This window comes from Thalassophryne amazonica, chromosome 22, assembly GCF_902500255.1.
Source record: "Thalassophryne amazonica chromosome 22, fThaAma1.1, whole genome shotgun sequence".
In the NCBI taxonomy this organism is placed as follows: Eukaryota; Metazoa; Chordata; class Actinopteri; order Batrachoidiformes; family Batrachoididae; genus Thalassophryne; species Thalassophryne amazonica.
The window spans coordinates 21924185-21948243 of record NC_047124.1 but is presented as its reverse complement, the minus strand read 5'-3'; the positions used below and the strand labels follow the sequence as shown (position 1 = coordinate 21948243).

The window sequence follows — 24059 nt, the reverse complement described above, 5'->3', positions numbered from 1 at the left end:
TATTGTTATGTACACTGTGAAATATATCCCAATATTGTTTGCGTGTAAAATTTATTGTGGAATAAAAATCACAACGCAATTCTTCCAATGGGTATGTTGTTTGACACGTGTGAGATGCCGTACTTTAGAAATCAGGAAGTCCGTCTTCACCGAAGCAACAAAACATGTAAGTATTTTTTTTTGACGGTGGAGAAAATAATGTTTGACGTTTGTGAAAGATTTTTGGATTTTTATACACGAAAAGGGACCTGTGCTTTAGACGGGAAGGCGAGGGTAACAAACAGGCTAACCGTGTTAGCCGGCTAAGTTAGCAGTGCCACATAGAAGTTTGACAGCTAAGAAGTGTTTAATTTTTAATGTTTTCAAACACTTTTGTGTCATCCGTTTTTGCAGATTGTCTCTTTTTTGTCGTATCAACTTTAGTATGCTGCGCTGGTGTCTTGTTAAACTATTTGCACGGTAAGGAAATTATCAGTCCTGTTCATAAGTATTTGGACAGTAATACATTTTTACTTATTTTGCTTCAGCAACAATGGAGCTGAAATGAAACAATCAGGATGTTCTTGTAGTGCAGACATTCTGCTTTAATTCAAGGGGTTTAACAAAAGTATTTCATTAACCACTTAGGCTTTCCAGCCATTGTTAAAAATACAAAATACAAAAACCCCAAAGAAGTTAGACAAACTAAACCCAAGGCCTACTTTAGAAACAAATCATCACCGATGCTGTGTTCTGCAGTGTCAGTTATTTCCCCATAACTCTTTCTGTTCATTACTCACACAGCACTGAGACATTTTGAGAACAGCATTTTCAATAAGTAATGTTAACAAACATTGCAGTATCCACTGCAGTTTTCCAATAGCCCAAAAAATTTATCATCAATGTACCAGAGCAAACAGATAACATTACTGCAGAAGTGTCATTGACAGTAACGTTTTTGCTCGAGTTGGCTAAGATAAGATAGCATGACATTAAGTGCTTTATTCTTATAACTTTATAGCGGTTAGCACATGTTCACCAACTGGGCAGGTGTGTGTATGAGCAGACTGGAAAAGCAGTCATGCACTGGAAATATTACTGAAATAAAACTGCAAAAATATTGTTATCAAAATTAAGTGCCAAAAGTAAAAGTACTCTATGTGGACAGCCCCACTGGATTATAATTAGCGATTATATAACGGCTGAGTGGATCCTTGTCATTTGATTGGTGCTTTGTGTGTCACATGACATGGATTATTTGATCCATTTGCTGTGCAAGTTTTGTACCATTGCACTATGCGAACCCCACCCACCCACAAACTAGTGGGGGCGGTGTTTAGCTGAACATGGTGGACTTTATTTTGCTGTTGGACAACAATTTGAACGAGCTAATTAATGTTGCTAATTCTTTTAATACACACACACAAAACAAATGCAGCATGCCATAAGCTGTCTGGAGGCATGAAGAACTGTTAGGATGAAAACCTGGACAAATTACTGATGTGATTTTTTTTTTTTTTTTTTTTTTCCCCCCCTGGACTGAGGAAGTACACTGTCTTTTTTGTTGTTGTTTGTTTGTTTGTTTGTTTAAATATCATGGACTACATTGTCAGAATTATTTTTGAACCATGTAACTGTTTTTCCAAGTTGACTGAGCACAATTTTGGATTCCTATTTAAAGTTCATGTTGGACTGTTGATGTCAAAGCACCAGTGATGAACACCAAAATGTAACTCCCTTTTTTGTTGCTTATAAATGAATATAATATCAAATGACAAGGATCTATTTTAGCTGTTACATAAAACAAATAATTAATGTTTTTACATTCTCTCAATGGAAGGAATCTGTAATTGGGTGAAAGCTGGAACGTCGTGTACCATTCAACTCTGCTTCGCCTTGGTGAATGGAACATTCCAGCTCATATTCGTACCATTGAACTTTTTTTTTTTCTTTTTTTTTTGGGGGGGGGGGGGGGGGGGGGGGGGCGGTAGTGAGGGGATTTGAGGTAAATACATAACTGACTTCCAAAGAGTGAGACATTGCAACTTATGCTGCTTTATGAAATTGCTTCACAGGCGTTGATTTTTGCAGGATGTCATCAAGAGGCGCAGTCATCATCAAATCTGTACAATCCTACAGAGGGTTACGGTTCCAAATTGACTGTCAAAGGCTTCAGCTGCATTTGGATCAGTTGCTTTGAATTCAGTGATGGCGCGGGAGGAAGAAGAGCTGACAGTGGATAGACCCAAAGAGGGGGATGTGTTCACATCAGTGCGTTGCCTGGGCTACCTGTCCAGCATCAATCTCCTTGTGGCGGTTTGCGTGGGCATGTATGTACGCTGGGAGCTGACAAATGAACCCATGATTCTGGTCATCTTTATCCTGGGCCTCGTAGTCTTAGGAATAGCCAGCATCCTCCACTACTACTTTGCCATGGAGAAAGCCAGCTTGAGTTTGTGTAATTTGTGGTTTGGGTTTTTGTTGGGCCTTCTGTGCTTCCTCAACACCCATGCCTTGGATTTAAATGTCAAAGAGGTCGTCACCAACTATCTCCTCCTCGCCAGTGTCATCATGAAAGCTATGTGGGCTGTTACCGAACGAATATGCAACGCCATCCGATACAAACCCGTGTTGCTAACTTCCACTGAGGTGTTGGAGCTCATGGGATTTGCTATTGCCAGCACCACCATGCTCTTTCAAAAAGCAATGGCAATCATTTGCTTGGTCGTGGCCTTGGGTGCTCTCATTGTGGACCTGAAAATGAAATCCCTCCTCGCTTTGCCCAACCTGCTCACTTTTGCCTTAGTTACCTCCTTCGTGTTTTTCCCAGCCTTAGACATTCCAGCAAACCCTTATGCCTTAGGCTGCTTCTTGGGCAGGCTGCTGTGTGAACCCACATTGGATGTTTACTTCAGTGGACTGGGGCCCTGTGAGCGCTGGATGCCCATACTGTCTCTGGGGAAGGTGTGGAGGAGACTCTCACTGCTGCCTTTGACTGTAGCTGAGGTGGCCTTCTTTGTCCTGGCGGCTTTAAAGGTATACTTTTTTAAAACTTGTGGCTTTAGGGTTCTTTTTGGAATTTAAGGGATTTTGTGACTTCCACTGAAATATAAGTAATTCTGCAAACTCACTTTATCATTATCTTGCATGAAAATGATGATATATGGTTTGTATTATACGTCATAAAGTGTATTCTGAATATCCTGTCTCTTGTTTTCTGCAGTTGAGCCACTTGGAGATTTGGTACCTGGTGATTCCAGGCTTTTGTGTTTTTGGCCTTTTCTGGTCCATCTGCCACATAGTTCTGCTGATCACATTATGGGGTTTCCACTCCAAGCTGAGTGAGTGCCAGAAGACCTGGCGTGCTCAGCGATCTGGTAGCCGCACTCTGGAACAAGTCATGGCCTCCAGGGGGATCCGACACTTCTGCCTCATTTCAGAACGTTTGGTGTTCTTTAATCTGTTGTCAACAGTCATGTTGGGTGCCGTGTCTTGGCAGGTAGGCAAGAAAGAGTACTTCTGATTAGGGTTGTGTATCGAGAACTCGTTCTTTTCGGGTATCGTTAAGAATTGATTTGATTCACCAACATCAACAGCCTTTTTGCTTAACGATTCCCTTATCGGTCCTTCAGAGCGGCCATTGTTTTTGAGGGTGTTTGTCGGGAAAATGATCATTACTCCATGTTGATTACAGACCCTGCAGCGGCTCTGTAATCAACTGCGTCTGCAGCGTGACTCCACAATGAAGCAGTGCTTCGATCTGCTGGCTCTTTGGTTCTTTGATTCGCTGCTCTTCAGAAGTGGCAAGTCCGCTTCTTAACCCCTCTAAAAGCCATTAAAATGTCAATTGTGAGTCACTTTTTGTTGATTTAATTCACTAACTGGAGCTCTTGTCTCGTTGCAGTCAAGAAACGAGAATCGTCCTCCGTTACATTGACACAGCTCCAAACACTGCGCGGCTCTCTGCCGAGACAGAGTCCACTCGGAATTAATAACTTCAAAGCAAATCATGGCTTTAAATAAAATGACACCTCTTTCCAAATGCTGTAATACAGACAATAAACTACAATCGACTAAAATGTTTTTTTTTTCCCTCCCAGAATGAGACGTCCTGCATTCTTTATGAATTACATCCTGACATGCAGCACAGCCGGCTGCAGGAGCTCAGCTCACTCATGGAAAGACATTCATGCCAACATTGTCTGAAAAGAAATGCTTTTGACAAAAACTACGGACTTTGTTTATTTCTATTTATGTCCAGAAATCAAGGAGCCAGCATGTAGAGTTTAAGGATTCAGTGACCAATTTCATATTTATTTAAGACTCAATAAAATGTTGTTGACATAGAAAACCTGTAAAGCCTACGTTTAGTACACAGAAAATTCACAAGAGGTATCGATAAGGGAATCGATAACGAATCGGATCAGTAAGCGGAATTGATAATTGTATCGCTATTGATTAAAATCTTATCAGTACCCATCTCTACTTCTGATACAACTCAAGAAATGAGCAATAATTGACCCTGCGTTGACCGTAGCCTTTAAATGTGAATTTCCAAATTTGACACGGATGCACAGTCATGAACTGTCCAGCAGATGCCAGCGTTTCGCACATCTTTCTTTTGAAATGAAAATGAAATGCTGCAAAGGGTTTGAGTTTGCCATGACTAATTTGCAGTATAGACAAAAAGTCTTACCGTCATCCCCAGCCACACATTCTATCCCTTCTTTAAGTCCAGTTTTACTTCCTTGTTCTGTTGGATATTTGGCCACAACGTTAGCACTGTATGTCGCGGCGCCTGAACACAACACACTGGTGGCGAGTCTGTAGTTGTGGCACAGTCTCCTGTCACAGCCTTGTATTTCAGCTCTTAGAGTGAATCAAAATGACATTTGACCCCGAGTTGTGTTTGGAAAACACAGCTATCAGCGCTTTGCTGTATCCTGAATGTTCACCCACGTTTGGAACAGATCGATCTCTGTTGCTGAAATTGCTCCAGACTTCTGAACAGGTGCAGATCTGCCGTGAGAAACCACGTTGCGTTATCTTTTCTATATTGCACTTTTAATATTCTCTTCTCTTTCCACTTCTGGTAATAGATAATTGTCATCCTTACAACTTAAGTGGAACACAACTTTATAGTAAATGAACAATAAATGAGTACAACACATTTTTCAGGTTTGAGACGCCCTCTGCATTTTAATGTGTTGTGGTTCCACTTCAGCGTGCAGGTATTGATTAACATCCACAGTAGATAGGAATAACTCTTTCCCACATACAGTGCTGCGCTATGAAATCAAAGTGGCTTTTTGAGGGCGCTTACGGTCACAGCAGCACAACACACTTAAAGCTTGAAGACGTTTCTTTTATTCACCCCTGCTATTCACATAGTGCAGGTTCCTATGAATTGCAGCAGTTGTTTAGTTTGACTGTGAATATTTATTCTGCTGTCACGTAGTGCATCTGTCTGCACTCGGCGAGTGCCTGATATGTATCCTGCACTAATAATAACAACGCCACTGCTGGATCATGGAGTTGTGTTGCAATAAATCACCCCAAATTAGCTGCTTCTATTTATTTCTGACTTTCACTTGTTTGCAGTCCTCCAACGGTCACTTCCTCAGCGCCCTGCTGGTGGTGCTGCCCATAGAATCTCTGATACACAGCGTGTTCCATGAACTGGGGAGCTGCCTCGGTGGAACCTGCATTGGTTATGCCCTGGTCATACCCACAGCGTACTGCAGGTACTACAAATGGAATGGCAATATTAGAACCTTTATTAATTTGCTTGTTTTCAGACTTGGTCTTCTGCCATTTTTTTCTTTTGTGTTTATTTATTTTTAAAGTTTGGCTGAAGTCTGGTTGGGAGCCAAAGAAGTAGTAGGTCGATTGTAATGTATTGTGCGTTTTATTTTCAATGTTGAAGCAAGGGAGGTTCTTGCGGGTTTGTCAGGCATTGGTTGTCATAATGTTTCGTTACCAACCAATTCAAACGTGCTTACCGCTGTGGTTTTGGGTTTCATACAGGGGGTTACACTAATGTCAGTGTGCACTACAGTGAGCATTGTGTGCTGGCAGCCTTGACCGGCGTGCACAGGCAGTTGCGTGTCTGGCTGCCTCCCGTGGGTGGAAACGGCTTTTTTTTTTTTTTTTTTTTTTTTTTTTTTTTTTTTGGAGAGATAATATTGAGTGGCATTTAGAAGTATGCATTTAAAAATGAGGGTTTTTTTTTTTAAGAATTTTGAGCTTCTCCATGAAGTCTGCTCTCCAGAAATTTGCTATGCCTGGATTTCAGCAATTTAATTCAAGAAAGAATTCAACAGATATTTCCATCTGTTTCTGTATATGTACATGGATTTTGACTCTTTGTTGAATTAATTGCTGACGTCTTGGCATCACAAATTCCTTGAGGGTGTGTAAAGTGATGTCTTCATACGTCACAGTAAAAACAAATGTCCGTAACACAATGTACCTTATTTTCTCAAAAACTGAGTGAGTGTGCAAAAAGGAGACTCGTAAAAATGTGAAATTTCAGCAGCAGTATTCCAGAAGGGTCCTGGGAGACTTGAGGTTAGAGTTTGTTTTGATTTTCTTTTTGGGGCGGGGGAGACCTGTGTCTGAAAATACATCTTTATTTACCAGATCTTGTTCATTAACTGGATATGGGCCAAAGTGCACGCTTGGATAAACAATCTTGTGATCCTGAGCACTCACCCATTGATCCTGATGAAGACCATCCAGATCTTTCACTTTTTATTTCTGATTGCTAACCTGTGATCCTGATCTTTAAGTTGTTTCTAGCCAGTCAGCTTTAATTTCATCCTGTTATTAGGATCTCTGAAATTAGATTCTAACTTATCTTTGATCTTGACCACTGAGCTTTGATCCTGATCTTTGACTCTGATTGCTGCTTTTTTGAAGCTGATCAGCTCTGTACCTGACCATTTGTTTGTGGTTAGTCAACTTTAATTCCTGCCTTTAATCCTGGTTGCTGAAATTGGATCCTAATTGCTGACCTTTGATCTTGACCATTGAGCTTTGATCCTGATTGATCATGTTTGATTCTGGTTCTTTGATTGCTGACATTTGCTTGCTGATGTTTGATGCTTATCACTCGTCTTTGATCCTGATCATCAAATGTGCCTCCTGATTGCATTCATCCTGTAGACAGCATGAAGGAATAAATTCCAGTGTAATATCTGCATTAGTGGACAACATCAGGATCCACTGTTTTATGCTGTTTATTTCATTTTTGCACAATCCTGTAAATGGAGGCAGGTGATCACATGCACTGCTGTTAGCATATTCATTAATCCATTAGACAGCTGTGGGTTGTGTTTTTGAGTCCTATTTGGGAAGTTCACAATAATAAATAAATAAAATTCACATAACCGACACAGTGCATTTTATAGACACTGTCCCAGTGCCATCGGGCTCTGTCGAGGTTGAGAGTCAGTCTGATTTAAAATACTCATAACCGTCCTCAGGAACAGTGAAGCTGAGCTGCTGTCAGTCAGAATAAAGTTTGTTTGGATTTTCCCCTGTGGGCCCAGATGCTGATGGTGCAGGATGATGAAAACTGCCCCGTGACTGGATGAGAACAAAAATCCAACATTGCAGTTTTTTGTTGTTATCTTTAGCAAATCAACCAAACTCACAGGTCTGAAAGCACTCAGAAAGATGTGCTAATTACAGATTTGTAGTTCAAATACACAGTAAATCACAGACTGTCCAGCCACACGACACGCGGCCCAAATTCAACCCACGTTGAATCTTTCTTATCAGGCGCCAGTGAATATGATCACTCAGTCCAATCCCGCTTAATTTAACACAAACCCAACTGGATGAATTGGCTAATAACTATGCATAAACAAGCTGCTAATGTTTGGGTCCTGAAGGGATCATTCTGCCGCTTCCTCCACAGCATACCAAGTTGTCCAACAGGAGGACTTGGTCATTATCCGTTGCTGATGCGTCTCTCGGTGCCCTCTCAGTTATCCAGACATTTTTTTTTTTTCAAAGCCTATTTATCTTAGACTACACAAACACTTTTTGTTATTTGGTGTTCTCAGGCTGTTTTTCTTTCCCGCATCTATAAATTGCTGGTATTGAAAAGCAAACGATAGCCATTGGTTTCAGATTAATTTTCATGTTTCGATTTCATTCTGCAAAGAAAAATTTCGTAGGAATCACCCAGTCTTTTTCTATCCATGAGCCTTGCAAGTGTAATGCCTCCAAAACATAAACACAGAAATGCACCATATGAAGATGTGTATGAAGGAAAATCATTTTAGTTGGATACCTTAAAGGGATTTTTCGCATGATATTGGCAATCGTATCTGTGTGCGGTTGGACTGTGAGGATGTTAACTTAGCCAGTGGTGGGCACAGATAACCAAAAAATTAACTTCGATAACTTTTCAGTTATCTTATTAACTGTTATCTTTGATAAAGATAAACCGATAAACTACCCAAAAATGTATCGGAAGCTACAGATAATTGATAACCGATAAATTCCGGTGTTGTCTATGGGACATCTGCAGTTACTAAAGAGCTGAAATTGATTTTTAACACGATCACATTTGAAAGCATCAAAAGCGGTAAAAGACCTAAAGAATAAGCAAGAATGTTTGACCATGCTGCCCCCTGCAGGAAGCAGCACAGACAAATTCTGAGAGCACCCACGAAATCAACTCTTTACTAATCATAATCATTTTTCTTTCAACATTCTGCCCCTGCTGGAAGCTCTTGTTTACAACAGCGCTCCCACCACAGAGACAAGCCAAGAGCAGCCATAAGGCCAGATCCCTATCAATTTCAACACTCCGGTCAGGCGGAGGTCTTGAAAAATAAAGTCGTACTAACTTATGGTTTTTTGAAAATACTGATAGAATAACTCCATTAATGTCAATTCTGTCATTTGTACAAAGTTAAAATATAACGTATATCATTTAATGTTGAATAAGGCACTAATACTGAGGTTTTGTAACAAATACAGACTGCAAAGCATTCTGGGTAAAAGTGCTAAACAGTGATTGGTTCAGTAATCCATTATGTAAACCAACACGTTAATGTAACGTGTGTCGTGTGTTGGTTTAAAGATAAATGTGCTTTTGTAAAATATTCCATTTTTATTTGTAAAAACAGGCATTTTTACGGAGCCCTGAAAGTGTCATCGCAATTGCATGTTTTAAAACTTTTATGATGTTGTAAAACGTGCACTCAATATTAGTAAGTAAGTAAGTAAATTTATTTATATAGTGCCTTTCACAGACATAAGGCCATGTACACACGTTGTCGGGTATTTGTAAAACCGAATATCTTACCCTTTCAGTTTGGGGAAAAAACTTCATCCACACTACGTCATTTCAAAAACAAATCCATCCACATCGAACCGTATAAATGTGTTGTAATTAGTCTTCCAAACCTTTGGGTGGCGGTACTGATTAAAATTCTATCCAATCAGGAGCCTTATTCTCTTGTCATCACTTCCACAAAAACTAAAAACATGGCGCCAACCTCGTTTGTGTGGACCGATAAGGAGTCGGAATTACTTCTAACCGTAGTTTTAGAATACAAAGTTAACATATATGCACACAAAAAGCGCCTGGACAATGGACAATACCAACACTTTGAGAGCAGCCATGTACCCAGACGTTTAATACTGCCATGAACACTCCTGGCCAGTAGATGGCAGTCGCGGCCTTGAAAAAATGTCAAACAAAATTCCAGATAATCCGTGTCTGCTACATTTAAGACGCGTGGAATTTAACAAACGCAAATACACTAACGTCTATAAACCCAGAGAATATATTCACTAGAGTTTTAGGCACTAGAGTTTAATGCTGTTATCTGTGGACCCTGAACAGAGTGTCTTAAATGCATTTGTCCTGTCGTGAACGTCTGACATTACCTTATGCTACCCATAATGCATTGCTGCCTGGCACAGCATGTGCTCACAAAACCTTAAAAATTAGCACATTACTTTAAAACGAAAACATATATCTGATATTTTCACTTTATAAACTTCAGACATGACAATAATTTTAAATAACGTTTAAAATGAGTGGTTAAAATTTGAACCATAAGTTAAACATGCATGCCTCTGGATGACTTGGTGACATTGCGATTATATTAGTATGGTGTTAAGGGAAATTTTTTTGGGGGGGTCACCAGTTCTGGTTTCTGATTGCAGAGGGTAGAACAACATGCTTATTAGGAAATTTTTAACAGGTAGATCTCAACAGCTTTAACAGTTTTAAAAATGTTTTTCACTGTTCAGCTTAGTTTAGTACGTTATCGGTCTAAAAGTTATTGGACAGTAATTCATCGGAAGATAATTAGTCCGATGATGGTTTTTAAATTTATCTAAAAAGATAATCCGATAATGAAAACATTATCTTCGATAATTATCTGTTATCGGATTATCGGAAGTGTGCCCACTACTGAACTTAGCGCTACTCCTGCAATATCATTTTATGGGTTTCATCAAAATTTCACACGGTGAAAGTCAATTTTGAAAGTTCCCACAATGCCCTGCACATGCAGTACTTCCAGGCCGGTGGTTTGAATGGAAAAGCGTTGAGCTGGCTTTTTCACGTGGGATTTAAGGGCTTGAAAGTGCTTCTTATGCAAGTTTGTGCTGTTTCTACTTGTGGGGACAACTTGAGGGGACATTCCATGATTCACACCTGCTGGTGAGCCTGAAAATTCCACTGTTTACAGCCAGTGCCGAAGAGCTAGCAGAATTAGCCCAGTTAGCACCGAACAGTTTGAAAAAGCAAAGAGGGCAAAGACAGAACTTTTTTCAGTGGTGGGGGGATATATCTAATTAGGAATTAACCCTGTTGAGTCTGGTTATTCCCATTCTAATCCAATTCCATCATTTGCACAGTTCCTTTTTCTGTAGGTAATTCAGTCGGCGAGGCTTACCAATTTCTGATCCAACAGCGGTCAGGGCGTGGAGTAATCCATCAAATCTTCCAAATTGGGAGACCTCTTTGGAACACCAGTGGCTGTGTGTGTGTGTTTCTCCGGGAGTTGCGTCAGGAAGGGCATCCGGCGTAAAAGTTGGGCCAATTACCAATGCGGATCTGGCTGTATCCGCTGTGGCGACCCCGTCCCAAGACGGGGGCAGCCGAAATGACAACGCGCATGAAATCCATCAAATGTGAAACTGTAATTTTGTGTCAGAATCCACATCAGTACTTTCGTATGGTAGCTTAAATTCACCCATTTCAGCAGCGGCTTACTCTTGCTCTCAGCTAACGGCGCTAGCAGCGTGCACGGCCAGTGTTCTGTCAAATTGTGCGCCTCGTCGCATAAATCGACAGTTCCGCGTCCCGACAATACTGCGCAGTTGCCCGGTGGATAGGAATGGTATTCGACAGGAATGACATCTCGTCAGAACACCAGTCAGGGCGCGGAGTAATGCATCCAAATGGGAAATGGTCGAATATTTTGCCACCCTTACCCCAATATTATGCGGTCTGAAATCTCACACGATTAGCCAATCAGATTTACGGAAAAGAATGTAATTGGATTAGGAAACTGTCTTTATTATCTTTCACGGATTCTGCAAAAAAAAAAAAAAAAAAGAATGATGAAATTGCCTGCTGTGCCAGAACTACTGCATGTGCAGGGCATTATGGGATACTGCAAAACACTTTAGTGCACAATATGAAGATGTGCATGAAGGAAAGTTGGACCCCATGGACAAAAGCATTAGTCATATCAGGAAAAAAGTGGTGAGGGAGGGCAGACTTTTTTATTGATTTACTTTTATTTTTTCTTAGAAACAGGTACATACGTCATGTCAAAACCGAAAAATGACACATACAGCACCTGCATACAAAGTGAGGAACTGAAAATATGAGATATTTTTTAAATAAATCTTGCTTCCATGTTGAATACAGTCAGTGTACTGCATGCTAGTAGCGTGATAAACTGACCGTGTGGTTGTCAGTAACAACAAACTGCAAGTTCTGGGCCGGGCTCGGTACACTTCAGCTGTCTTTGGCCAAAGCATACTCGCCACCTAAAGGACATGCCGGGCCTTTCACCAGCTGTACCACTGTCAATGAAATTCAGCAAAATAATAATTAAAAACGTGAGCCGATTTACTAGGGGAGCTACGACCACTACTTTGCACCCCCCACCCCCACCCCTCCCCAGGATGAAACCAAACCAACTTTTTTAGGTCCCTTAGATAACCCCAAAATACAATCAGGATGTTCCCAAAAATAAAAACTGGCCTCAAGCCAGTTATCCAAGATAGGGTCCAAGATGGCCGCCAAAATGGGGTTTTTCACTACAACACCTTTAAACAACATATAAACAACTTAAATATCACAGAGATTCAATGGGAAGACCATTGCAGGTCACAGCAAACTCATTTGTGCCTAAACTAAATTCCTTCATGGGTTTAAGATTCAAAATGGCATCTAAAATGGCCATCAGTAGACCCCTTTCATTAAAATACATAGTAGGAAGTTGTTTATATGTTGTTTAAAGGTGTTTTATTGAGAAAAAAAAAAACTATTTTGGCGGCCATCTTGGACACCATGTTGGATAACTGGCCTGAGGCCAGTTTTTATTTTTGGGAACATCCTGATTTTTGGGGGGGTCATCTAAGGAACCTATAAAAGGTAGTTTGGTTTAGTCCTGGTTGTGGTGGTGGTGGTGGGGGGGGGGGGGGGGGGGGGGGGGGTGCAAAGGTAGTGGTCGTAGCTCCCCTAATAATTTCTGCATGCTGCGGGGATAAACATTTTTTTTATGGGGCCTTTTGATTTCTCAAGGGGAGATGGATGAACTTTTGTTGTTGTTTTTGTAATACATCATATTTATCCATTACTTGTCCAAATGTTGATCAGTTTAATTGTGGTATTTCATCACAAAGGGTTTCTCATGAGTAATACATGCAAATGATGAGTATTTCTAGTTTTTTTTTTTGTAATTGTTCCTGTGGTGTGACGCTGACTTTGCTTGTAAACACATTTTTTTGTCGACTCTGGAGCATGAGCTGATAGCCGGGCTTTGCATTCAGAGGGGATCATGCCAGTTTGCTGGTGTTTAACTCTCCAGGTGATTTTTGGATGCAGGCCCACGTCCTACCGGAGCTGTGGACACTTTGTATGCAAGACTGCGTGCGCAGGGCCCACGGGGAAGACGAAAAGCATGATGAGAATGCAGCAGTGTATAATCGGCTGTTTGATGGCTGCAGATCATGTTTTCACAATGACAAGAGCCCCGTCGGGAGATCAGAGAGACGCGGGAGAGAAGTAGCGCTGTGAGGGTCAAACGGGGCAGGTGAGGATTGAGAAAAACACAAGGAGAGGACTGAGGTTGTAAACAGCGGGGTCAAAGCAAAAAGGGACACAGGGAGCAAAGAAAGGCGAGGAAATGGGACCGAGAGGGAGAGTGAGAGTGCGCTGTGGGAGCTTGTTGTTTTTTGTTGTGGGGTGAGGGGGTGGGGGTGAAAGACAATATAACAAGAAGATGTGATCTGAATCTCAGACTACAAGGTGTCTGTCCCGCGGGTGCCCCGAGATCAAAAGAGATTCCACGGCGTTAGGTGTACGGTAAACTCACCAGGCCATGAAGAGATTGCACCATCTCGCTTTGTCGCCAGATGTGCTACGTCTTTATCTACAGGCAATATGCAGGTGTAACTGGAAAAATTGTCAATCAGGAAAAGAAAATATTTACAGCTGGGAAATTTTACAGTAAATTAATTACAGTGACAGCAAAATCTGGTCGTATTTTAGCGTACTGCTAAATATGTTGCTCTGCTTGTAATTCCGTTACCACGGAATTACCCTTTTTTCGATAGTTACCTCAATGAAGGGGTGATTTTTGCCTTGTTTGGGCAGTGTTTCAAAATAAAGTGCAGATTTTTTTTTTTCTTCTTCCCTGTGTGAATAGATTTTTGAAATATAAAGCGCGTGTGATTTGTTCAAGAAACTGTTATGAGTGGGAGATGTACTCTTCTCTTTCCAGCACAAACACAGTTATTCATTGAAAATAGGCTGGAATAAATTAGCGAGTTTGTCTGTTAGCTAAATACGTTTATTTGCATGGAAGGCCTCGGTGCTGGGAATTATCTCTCTTTAAATGTGGACGATTTCCTTTCCTTTGCAAGAGTTAATCTCGTGCTACATCATGAAAATTTTCGGTATCCCAAACTAGTCCAGTCAGAGGCAGAGTACTGTATAGGAGTTCTTCCCAGTGAACTCTGGTGTTCATCAGGGATGCGTTTCAGTTTCTGCACTGTTCAGTGCTTGCATGGACTGCACATCAGGTAAAGTCATGAATCCCAGCAGCTTAAGTGCCTTTATTGGCGAGGAAAGTTTATGCACAAGTGTTTGCAGATGATGCTGTGATCTTTGCGGAGTCAATGGATACCTTGATTGCAATATTTGAGATGATCCTGGATAAAGACTCAGTTTCAAGGCTTTCAGTGACTTCATGGACTCGCAGTTGTATCTGTATGTGGATTGCGAGGATGTTTAAGACGAAACCCCAAACATACAGAACTAAAAAACATTAAAAAAAATTAAAGATGGTAATTACTCAATATGACTCATTTAAAAGAAATACAGCATCTGTGTTTGATTTAGTGTCCCAACACATGAGAAGTCATTCTTGTTTATCATCCTTTTGCATAAAAATAAAATAAGGTTGAATTGAAATCTACAGCTGCATTGTGGGGAAAAAAACTGCCATCCTTGACTTTGACTTTTTTTTTTTAAACACTTTGTCTTCAGCTGTCTTTCATGTCATTTCTGTGTTGTCGCCCTTCTCATTTCTCCTCTCCGCCCTTCTATTTTTTTCCAATTTGCATTTAGTCCTGACTGCTTTTACATCCCCGAGGCTAATGTCATTTGCCGCAGCAGTTATGCACCACTTCTACTCTCCCATTTCCTTTTTTCTCCTTTCTCCTCTTGTCTCCTCTCCTGCTGGTGATGCAGACACCTCCTCCATCCTGTCATGTCAAAGTATCAACCTCTCACTCAGTCATCTTTTGTGCGCCTGAACGCTGCCTTCCATCTGCCTTAGTTTTCACCTTCACTCCTGGTTTCTCTCCTCCTCTCTCCTGCCTAGCGCCGACGGCCAGCCCACTCTGCTGCCCCCAGATCAGGTCCAAGTGCTAAACCTGCGCTCCACAGGCATGCTGAACAACGTGCAGCGCCTCTTTGCGCACCACATGATCCAGACTTTTGGATGCGACTACTCCACCAGTGGTGTGATGCTGGAGGCTGTGCAGAACAAAGTACGCAACTTTCTGGAGCTCCGCACCGCCGACGGGCCGCGCCACGACACCTATCTGATTTTCTACAGTGGCCACACCCACCGCGGTACTGGTGCCTGGGCTCTGGCAGGTAAGAGCCCCACATCCGGTTTACACTTTTTTAAAATCATTAATATTCTTTAAATCCCTTCTCTAAATTATATAAATCTATCCCTTTTCTCAGTCATTAATTTCCTCATTATTGATGTATGATTCTTAATTATATCAGTTTTCATGTTTGTTTGATTTGCAGATCATATTTAATTTGCTTGCAAGTGAGGTTATTTACAATTAATAGTTAATAAGATTTATTTCAGCTGTATTCACTCTAATTTTCAATGGGTCACCAGTTCACGTACCCCAAGATGAATACTTCTTTCAGCAGTATAGACTATTCCAGAAATTCATGGAATTTCATATAAAAACTGTGCAATGACAAATTGGAATAATGTGGGTTGAGTTAGTGCACCTTTTAGTGTGTTCAAGGTCCAACCTGAGTTAGCAGTACCTTCTTGCACTTTAAGACCAAGAATTAAACAAGAGAGAGTCTCAACAATTAAGCCAAGTCTTATGGAGCACAATTTTGGATCTCAAGTCAAGTTCCTCCTCACAAATCATCTCAAAAAGATTCACTGTACCACAATCAACTGTACAACATATTATGCAAAAATATAAGAGGGTTGGGGCCATATAGGCTGTACATCATTGAGGAAGGAGGCCCCTTCCTGTTTCCCTGGGTGCCCCTTGTCACCAATCCTCTTCGTGATGTTCATGGATGGGATTTGAAGGTTCAGTCATGGATGGGTATCCAGTTTGATGACCTCAGAGTTGCATCTCTACTTTTTGCAGATGATGTGGTTCTGTTGGCTTCATCAGGCAGTGACCTCAGATGCGCGTTGAGCAGGTTTGAGGCAGAGTGTGAAGCGACTGAGATGATCATCATCACCTCCAAATTTGAGACCGCGGTCGTCTGTTACAATAGGGTGGATTGTCCCCTCTGGCTCAGGGGAGAGTTATCGCCCCAGGTGCAGGAATTTAAGTATCTCGAGGTCTTGTTCATAAGTGAGGGTAAGTTGGAGCGTGAAATTGATAGACAGATTGGGGAAGCGGGTGATGTTTCCGAACGCTATACCGAATCGTCGTGGTGAAGAACGAGCTGAGCCAGCAGGCAAGAGTCTCAGTGTACCAGTTGATTACGATCCTATGGTCATGAACTTTGGGTAATGACTGAAAGGATAAGATTGCAGATACAAGAAACAGAAATAAAATTCTTCCGATGGGTATCTGCGCTCTCACTCCTGGACAGGGTGAGAAGCTCATCTATCCAGGAGGGACTTGGAGTAGAGCTGCTGGTTTTTGGTGAAGATCCCCCCGATCATCTCTCTTGGGAGGTCTTTCAGGCATGGCCAACCGGTGCGGAACCCCCAGGGAAGACCCTGGACATGTTGTAGGGATTATATTTTCCAGCTGGCATGGGAACGCCTCGGAATCCCACAGGAAGAGTTCCAAGACTTGACCAAAGATGAAGTGTGAGATGAGCTGCTTGGTGTGCTGCCACCTCGACCTGGAACCAGACAAGTGGCAGAAAACAAATGAAAGGACGGAGATCCAAATTAACAACTACAAAATTGAGGTAGTTGAAGGCATCAGATGTAAATGTGACATTGTCCACCCAAAGAGTGCACTTCAGCACCCAAGCAGAGGTCCATTAATCCAAAACTGACGTTACAAAAAAGCCTTTGTTGACTCACTTCCATGGCTTCATCCGTGGTCAGCAACCTTTTTGGTCATAGTGGATGTGATCAGAACTCACTCAAAAACTAAAACAGCAAATTGCGTTCCTTCAAGTTCTGTATGTTTTCATTTCCTGGTCATTCTTGAATTCGCAGTACGAGTTGCTCACACGACAAAAGGAAGCGTGGAGAGTCAGAATAGGTTCTGAAGGTTCCACGTGAGAAGATTTTGTGCAAGTTCCAGAGAGTCTGCTGCGACACGAGCACAGAAATGAGAATCGCAGCAGGTTAACAAAGCGTCAACTCCACCTGTTCTGAGGTTACCTGACACGTTATCTCCGCATGATGCTGCAAACAAGAAAAGAAAAGACAAAAGAAGATAATCACTTCCCTGTGTCCCCACACTGAAGGTATCTGGAGGTTTTGTGTCAGCATTTAGTGGATAATTGTGCAAATTTTGAAAAGCGTGTCTGGAAGGAATCCAAATTAGAAACATTCTTTTCTCATCATATTTTCACTCTGATATGTTGGGGCTTTAATTCAACAGTGATCCGCACAATAATTACTGTAGTTTCTCTTTTTTTTCGGTTGATCAATGGCGCATATGGCGTTCGTAATACAGTTGCATCGTGTCCAAATTGGCTTATTATATGTTTCCAGGCATGTGGACAGAGCCTAAATTTGATCCAAATTCTGAATCAGTACTTGTGAAGCTGCCTCATTGCCAAAAAGAAAGTAGTTTTTCTCTGCAACTTTTACTTTCTTAACTTGCACTTTGCTGTAATAAATTATTTAAAGGCAATAGAATTATTTTCTTTAAGAACGTGCAGCTATGCTAATGTTGGCGCTGATTTGTAAACACCATGTTTTTTTTTTTTTATCAGAATTCTACTCTCCAGGATATTCAACATTCAGCACAGTTGCAGACATAATTTTACATGCGAAATACTTCATACTTCACTAAAACCTCCCAAACTCATGAACTTGAACAAACTTCTGTTGGATCAAACAGTGAGTCAGTCATTTAGAATGTCTGCATCATCACTATATAAGGTTATTTAAAAGTAATTGTCACTAGTTAGTAATAGTCCATTTTTATTTGCTGTCATTTTAAGTGCATATGGAAAGTATTCAGAGTGCTTTACTTGTCCCACATTTTGTGTTCCAGCGTTATTCCAAAATGGATGAAATTCATTTTTTTCCTCAAAATTCTACACATAATACCCCATAATGACAATGTGAAACAGGATTTATGCAAATGTATTTAAAAAATATTAAGAAATCACATCTACATAAGTATTCACAGCCTTTGCCGTGAAGCTCAAAATTGAGCTTGGATGCATCCTGTTTCTACTGATAATGCTTGAGATGTTTGTACAGCCATGATTTGGAAAGGCATACATCTGTCTACGTATAAGGTCCCACAGTTGACAGTGCGTGTTAGAGCACAAACCAAGCACGAAGTCAAAGGAATCGTCTGTAGACCTCCGAGACAGGATTGTCTCGAGGCACAAATCTGGGGAAGGGTAGAGCTGGCCACCCGTGTAAACTGAGTGATCAGGGGAGAAGGGCCTTATTTAGGGAGGTTACCAAGAACCCGATGGTCACTCTGTCAGAGCTCCAGCATTCCTCTGTGGAGAGAGGAGAACATTGGAGAAGAACAACCATCTCTGCACCAATCAGGTCTGTATGGTAGAGTGGCCAGACGGAAGCCACTCCTTAGTAAAGGGTGCATGACAGCCCACCTAGAGTTTGCCAAAAGGCACCTGAAGGACTCTCAGTCCATGAGAAACAAAATTTTCTGGTCTGATGAGAAAAAGATTAAACTCTTTGGCGTGAACACCAGACGTCATGTTTGGAGAAAACCAGACACCACCCCTACAGTGAAGCATGGTGGTGGCAGCATCATGCTGTGGAGATAACGTTCATGTTGTCATTATGGGGTATTATTTTACTCTATTATGGAATAAGGGTGTAACAACAAAATGTGGGGGTAGGTGTGTTCATTTTACTTAGGATCTGCCATCTGGAGACGACTTTTAGTTTTGCTGACCCTTTTTGTGCACTTTGTGTGCCAGTGATGACAGCAGTTAGACAGTCCAGCCACTGAAAGCTGACAGGTTTGGTCCCTACAAAGTCACTCTGTCCATCATGTGTCCTTTTGACATGCCCTCGTACAAGACAGTAAACCAGTAGTGTCTGTATCAGCAATTTCGCTGTAGAACATGTAAATTAAGTCTTTGATTCATGTCACAGTCCTTCCAAAGCAGTGCATCTTTTGTCCTTCCTTCTGTCCTTTATTTTTACTCCGCCGCTGCACCTTCTATGTATTTATTTATTTATTTATTTGTGACTGTTTTCTCATCTTCTGTTTGTGTCATCTTCTGCAGGAGGTGAGAGTTTCCACCTGGCACAGCTCCTGGAGTTGTGGAAGGAAAAGAACGCTGACCACTGCTCCCGTCTCATCATTGTGCTGGACACCGAGAACGCCCTCCCCTGGGTCAAGGAGGTGCGGCGGGTGGAGGGGATCTATGTGGCCGTGCAGGGTGCAGAGCTGTTGTCCGTCAGCGGGGATCTTGAAGCTGGAGACACCTTCTTGGGGGACTTCACTTCAGAATGGGTTGAGTACAACTGCAACCCGGAGTGTGATAGCCAGTGGTCAGAAAAGGGAAGGACGTTGACAGCCATCTATGGCGTCTCCAAACGTTGGAGTGACTACACGCTCCACCTGCCGACTGGCAGCGACGTGGCCAAACATTGGAAGACCCATTTTCCAAAGGTTACGTATCCCATGGTGCACTTGTCAAACTGGTGCTGTGGCCTCAATCTCTTCTGGCTGTGTAGCATGTTACTGCGCTGCTTCAGGAGGTGTAAACTAGCTTGGTTTCCGCCCGCTGTGCTGGACACGGGTCAGGGCATCAAACTGGTGCACTCGTAGATAGTAACACGCTCTAACAGGTGGGGGTTACTGGCTGTAACGTGCCACAAACTTAACATTTGTGCAATGACGTTTTTCAAACATTTGTCCAAATTTTTATTTGCGTAATCTGATGCAAACTGCGAAACAATAGAGGGGCCGGTGGACGCCAAAAATGGAATGATCCGCAGCACAGTTTGTGAAACGTTACATTCCCAGACTGGATTTACAGGTATCCTTTTCTATAGTACTTGGTTTGTCTATTACTATGTATTTTCCCAACATTACTCTGTTCACTGAAGCACATTTGTCAGTGGTGGGCACAGTTCACCCAATCAGCTAACAGCTAGTTAGCGAAGCTGACTTTTTCGTTAGTCTTGCAACTTTTAAGCTAACCTTGAAAACCATTAGTGACTAAATTTTGTTCTGCTGACTTTAAGTCAACAAACCGTTTTGTAAAAATAAAGTTTAATTGCCAAAAATGCTTGTAAACTCAAAAATGCATTTGTTCCTGTTGGAGCTTTTATTTACTTATATATATATATATATATATATATATATATATATATATATATATATATATATATATATATATATATATATATATATATAAGCAAGAAGCATCACCTCGAGAAGTAGGAGGTCAAGTAAATCCATTCATTAGATTATTCAAATTATTGTCTATTTTTGTTTAATATTTCTTATTCACTTCATGCTTTCTGTACTACGATTAAACTATCTGCTGAACAGAAACTTTAATTTTTATTTAATTATTTATGGGCTTCTTGACAGTCATCTGGTTTTTGCATGCTAAATATTTTTGGGAACCTCTTATTTTTATATGACAATATTAAAATTTCAGCTCTTTAAATCTGTTTTTTGGGGGTTAAAGAAAAAAAAAATCAACTTTAAAGCTAAATTCATAGAATAAAAGTTTCAGTTAGCAGATCAGAAGTTGCTGAAGCTAACTTTTAGCTTAGCTGTGCCCGCCACTGATTTTTTTTTAATTTATTTTTTTTTATTTTTTTTAACCACAGTGCAGCATTTGAAATACTACTGTGTCTTAAAGTGCCTTAAATATGCATCTGTACTAATTTTTGTACATGCACTGTATATATATATATATATATATATATATATATATATATATATATATATATATATATATATATATATATATATATATATATACACCTCTCTTGCTCTTTTTTGCATTCCAGTGATTTATTTGACAGTTTTTAGTTTAGATTGTCGGAGCGGGCTGCGCTGTATATCTTCCTTGGCCTTGAACAGGACGGGAGAAATGAGGTGAAACATGCAGCCGAAACACAAATCCACTCGCTGCTCTCGTTGTTGGTTCCTTTCACAATGATCGACAGGCTCACAGCCGCTCTTCAGCTCTGGGGGAAAGAAGCGGCCATGAAACTGGAGCTCATTACCACAGATATTTCATCACGAAGCAGTTAGAATTGCCATACAGAGTGTCCGAGCTGCCTTTCACGTGTTGTCCTCAGTATGCCGCAAAACACAACTTGGTACAAAGTCAGAAAATCATCAAGAAGCTTGCGATGCTTTTTCAGAAGGGATTCTTTCTGTCTGACTGTGCTGCGTCTCCAAACTCTGGATTGGACGACTGTCATTTTCTTCCAGAAGGTGCTGGTTTTAGTTCCTTATGTGCAATGTTTCGTTGGGGACCCCTCACATTTCCCTTGAACTACCGTTGGAATTAAACTTGGATTTACAAACCTGAGTCAGTAGTGCTGTTGATGTGAATTACGAGGTGAAATGTATGGCACGATAGTTGTACATGAGTTTGATTTAAAAGAGGAAGAACGTGAGATTTGGGAGAGGAGGAGCAGGCTCGTTGATCGCGAGTGAATTCAGACACTGTGAATTCGGAGTCTGCTCTGGGAATGCTAGCATTGCCCGGCAAATATTAGCACTTATTATAAAGGAGAGATTTGAACCCGACATTTGCATCTACTACTTTCTCAGAGTTCATGCTTGAAGTGCATCATTGGACGCAAACCAGCCTTTCATGTCTGCTTTCAAACATAATGCAGAAGAAGGAAAAGCTGTTCTTGAACCAGAACGACCCCGCGGCTCTTAGCTTTCAGCGCGTCGATAAATGCCCAACTATTAGCTGATGTAGCGGTGCATTAATTTGAGGAAATCACAGCACCAATTAATGAAAAGAGACCAGTATAAACGTGCGCGGAGGTTCTTTTCATTGCTGTAGCTCGCTCGCAAGCCGACGTTGCAGCGTAGGTCAGGGATTCTTGTATACGGCAAGAATTATTTATGAGAATATTAGATTATGGGACGGCTTCATCTCCTAAACTGGATTAGGTAATAAAAAAGTCTCCGGGGCTCAGGTGGATGTGCTGAGTCAGAGCTGGCAACACACACACACACGCATTGATACAGCTAAACACTGCGTTGCTAAGCCGTTCTTTGGGTAACAAGCAGCGGTGCCCTCAGTGGCCTCCAGGCCTCAACTTTGGAAATGAGAAAGTGACCAAAAAAAAATGCAAATTTCAAGTTACATGCAACTTTAACATCTGCTCTTAATTTCCATCACACACATGATAAGCAACAAGACCACACCATAGACTGTATGTATGTGTGTATATACACACACAATGGAAAAGCCCTCCATGATCCATAGGTTTTCTGAACAGCGGGTTTGTTTTGGAGGTTGCCCCCTTAGTGGCCGACTCCTGTCCAACCCACAAATACATAAAGTTGTGGAGATTGGTCAAGACGTGTGACCTGGGCAGGAACAAATAAAGCCCCAACACGTGCATGCACACACATCTCGAAGTTACCAAGCTAGCTAAGGCTAGCAAGCCTTAATCTGGGTTCAAGTGATAAATGCATTTTTTTGCTGATTGGGTAGTGGCTCTAATAATGGCTACGGTAAGTGTGTAGCATCAATAACGTGACATCATCCGTGTAGCCAATATTACCTTGCGCTTAACACGTGCTAACGGTGCTAACACACAAGGTAAATAATAGTATAATTGAACTCGCTGAATACTGCAGCAAAGATTTCCATCAGTAAATTGCAAAGGAAGTCATGTCATTATTAGCAAAGAGCATGCAGCCTGTTTGTGAGCGCCCGCTAGCAGCTGGCCCATAGCTGAAACTCAGATCAACAGTACCTCTAAATATACACAAATTAAAGGTTGATATAAAACTTACAACCCCTACACACACACACACACACACATCTACCTTATTGTTGTGAGAAATGGGGAAATGGCTATGTACTGTAGATTTAAAACCACTTATTATACCAGGCTGTAAACATAATTTGCATGCTCTAACATTGGACATTTTAACATTGGGTTCTGTGAGGACTGACTTGCTTTTGGAGCCAGCCTCGTGTGGCTAGTCAAGGAACTACAGGTTTTGACACTTCCTTCTTGGCTTCATTTTTCACCACTGGATGTGCGCTTGGTCCAGGCTTCTCCAGATATTGGAAGCGACCAATCTTTTCTGTTGAACTGATGCATCAAAATGAACAATATTTAATTGATTATATGCTCCTATAATCTGAAGATGACAGCATTTGTTCCGGAGTTTTCGTTTTGATTTTCTTTTTATTATTATTGTTCACACACTTACTGCAGGGGCTTTGTGTGTCCTCATGACGTATTACCTCGTCCGACTGGCCATGGATTTTCCTGATGCTTGCCTGAAACATATTTCTGGAAAAATGATGGCCCATATTTCATCTTGTAAGAGCTGCAAAAGCATCAGTTTTCCATCATCATTTATTCAAATCCTTGTGAAAGCACAGATGGGAGTAGAAATTTGTCTTTTAGATGGATAGATGCGCACACGCAAGAGTTTATTCATTAGATCCTACGCCGTGTGTTAAGTTTGATTGATAAGCAATTATTGACATCTGATGCTCATGATTAGAATGCTAAGATGAGAACCAGATTTCATTTATTGCTCGCAAAACCAGATGGAGCAAATGAGAGATGATGGCGGGTCTGTGTAGCTTCGCCGTTCCCGCCTTTTTTTTTTTTTTTCTTCTCCTTCCTGCTCCCTCTGCTTTTCAAGAGGCCCGCTTGCCATGTCACACAGTAGGTCCGACATTGAAATGTCAAAGCCATTATCTCAAATTACAA

General features: G+C 41.3%; 1 protein-coding gene across 2 annotated transcripts; it reads left to right on the top strand.

Moving 5' to 3' along the window:
* Positions 1–70: 70 nt before the first annotated feature.
* Positions 71–20432, top strand: tmem168a (transmembrane protein 168a). Of its 2 annotated transcripts, none has more exons than XM_034163513.1 (6): positions 71–166; positions 2055–3015; positions 3203–3478; positions 5581–5723; positions 15081–15358; positions 19391–20432. In XM_034163513.1, exons 2-6 carry the CDS (start codon positions 2188–2190, stop codon positions 19936–19938), a joined length of 2073 nt encoding a protein of 690 aa, XP_034019404.1. In that variant the 5' UTR covers positions 71–166; positions 2055–2187; the 3' UTR covers positions 19939–20432. The 2 variants fall into 2 exon arrangements, with proteins under 2 accessions (XP_034019404.1, XP_034019405.1); XM_034163514.1 differs by lacking the exon at positions 71–166 and adding an exon at positions 437–459.
* The last annotated feature ends 3627 nt before the right edge of the window (positions 20433–24059 follow it).